General features: G+C 30.1%; 1 protein-coding gene across 1 annotated transcript in view; it reads right to left on the reverse strand.

The window, feature by feature from the left end:
* The window catches only part of LOC103599736 (transcription and mRNA export factor ENY2-like), a gene marked incomplete at its 5' end in the record, with an annotated part of 5488 nt that overhangs the window by 1672 nt on the left and 1374 nt on the right, over positions 1-2442 (reverse strand). The window contains one exon of the mRNA XM_008583891.1: positions 1681-1755. Coding sequence (XP_008582113.1) covers positions 1681-1755 — 75 coding nt within the window. The remainder of the gene's footprint in view (positions 1-1680; positions 1756-2442) is intronic.

Here is a 2442-nt window from a genome sequence, read left to right on the forward strand (position 1 = left end):
TTACTTTCTGAATTTTGACCCATGTAACTGTATTATCTATTCAGAATATTAAATAAAAAATACAAAAAACCACAAAAAACAGGAATTAACTAAAATATCTAACGTACACACTGATGTCCAGAAGAAACGGAAAACTTCGGATATAGTTCAATATTTCTATAAAGTTTCACACAAATAAATACACAAATCAAATAAGGCGGATACTCCTTAACTTTATAAATGGTTTAGTTTTAGCCAACCTACAAATAAAGACTATATAATTAATTCAAGTCCGTTGGAAATATAATATGTACATGAAAAATAATTTTAATCAAAATTATGAGATCACGAATGGATCAGTAGCCTTGGGATAGGGTGCGATTATAAAGGGATAGTTCGAGAGAGGTTTTTGGGTAAGGGAACTGTTTGTTCTGTAACCTGATTATGGTGGTGGTTACATAAATCCATACATGAGCATATAGTTCACAGAACTGCACATTAGAAAAAGACCAATTTTACTGTATGTTAACTACAAAAAAAAGTCTACTCTTGACTATAAGAATAAAAACATATAAAAAAGTTTTATTTTATTTTTCTTTATTTGCCCTTCTTTAGCAGGGGAGCTACGAGAGAGCGAAATATCCAAGATACAAGTGTCGAAGGAGAAGCAAAGCATAATTTCTAACCTGTATAACCAGTTCCTAAATATATTAACAGATTAAATATAAATTACAGGAGAAAAAAAGAAAAAGGAATTATAGAAAATTATTTTAAAATATAAATTCGTAAGGGGAACAAAAAAAGTTTTTAAAATTTTCTTTCCCTAGGACATACTTGAAGAAAAAGTCATCGTTGTACGCTGTAAACAGTCCTAAAGAGATGCTTTAAAAGGACGATGGGTTCTGTAATTTCTTCCCAGCAGGTAGCAGTTCAGAGAATTAAGTGTTCTATACTAATAGTTTCAAACTTACTTTTTCTGCTCAAATTCTTTTTACTATTTCTATGTGAGAAAACGATTTATGGGCCATCTAATTTACCTGCTTTCACTTATGATGAAAAAAATATAAAACACCAACTTTATCAAAATAAATGAAGATAATGTAGCTAACTCTGAGATAATGATGTAGTTCTTGACTTAATATTTAGTATGTATCAGTGTTAATACAATATTTCCTATCTTTCCTTTGTCTTCTATAAACAAGGCATTAAAGGTAGAATTTAAGAAGGTGGTTAAATTGTGAGTCTGAAATGTGGATTATCCTGAACATAAAGTTGTTCAGCTACCAAATTCTTAATTAGACATTCAAGAAGATAGACATTCGTTTATTTTTAATAAGGAAAGATAGTGAAGCAATGACTCAGGGGCTGGAGTAAGACTTTGAATTATTAAATATTTAAATAGGCCATATCTGATAAAGTTTATAAATCCTAGCTTCAGGTAATATTTGCCTCTATATAATTACATATTTAAAAAATTATCTGTCTTAACTGTATTAACTTACATTGGTACATTGTTTTAGAGTGCTAAAACATTTCATACTATCTCATCTGTTACTCAAGACTATGCTAGAGAGACAAGTAGGCAAGTATATCTCTTCCTATGTGAGGCAATAGAAGTACCCAAATACTTTTGGAAAGGAACGAAAAAAAAAAATCATGTCAGCAGCATATGTTTCCTTTGACACGATTTGTATTCCTTACCTCTGCCTTTTGGAGTGATTTCAGCCACCAAGTCATCAACAGTAACGTGTTCTAGTCCTTTTTCTTTAATTACCTCTTATGCAAAAGCAAAAAACAAATCATATCATTTAAAATCATTATCTGTAAGAAAGATTTTCATAGAGGAAGGGTTAAGATCATGTTTTTAGAGTGTAGACTGGTCTTAAAACAAAAAAAAAGAGGACACTTCTTTTTTTCTTTTCTAATGAAAATTTAGTTCAACCTTACAAACATGGTAAGTATTCTCCAGTACAAAAAGATAAAAGTCTGTTCATCTCTCAGCTAAATAATCTGTAACTTAACAAATAATTTTAATACTTAAAATAAATTTGAACTGTAATGCTCTAATCTAATTGTAAAAAGTTAAAAACTTACAACTGGACAAAACTTATTTCACTATAATCATACCAGCTCTTAAATGTATGGAGAGGAAAAAAACCTATTATTTGAGTGTAACCTGCAATTTCATAGCCAAAAATTAAAATGTAGAACAATTCCTTTGTTCCTTTCTCTTTCTAGGCTGGGCCAAAAGAAATATAAGTGGGAATATAATTACCATTACTGGTTCCCTATTAGCTGCTTTACACCATTTAATAATCACAATAATCTAATGAGATAGGCATTTTTCCCACTTCACAGGTGAGGTGATTGAGATTTAATGATTAAATAAAGTCATCCAAAAACAAGCTGAAATAAGCTCTAGTCTTTTACCAGTCTGTATGACTTCAAAGTCTGTATGACTAC

Source organism: Galeopterus variegatus, unplaced genomic scaffold (assembly GCF_000696425.1).
Source record: "Galeopterus variegatus unplaced genomic scaffold, G_variegatus-3.0.2 Scaffold3073, whole genome shotgun sequence".
NCBI lineage: Eukaryota > Metazoa > Chordata > Mammalia > Dermoptera > Cynocephalidae > Galeopterus > Galeopterus variegatus.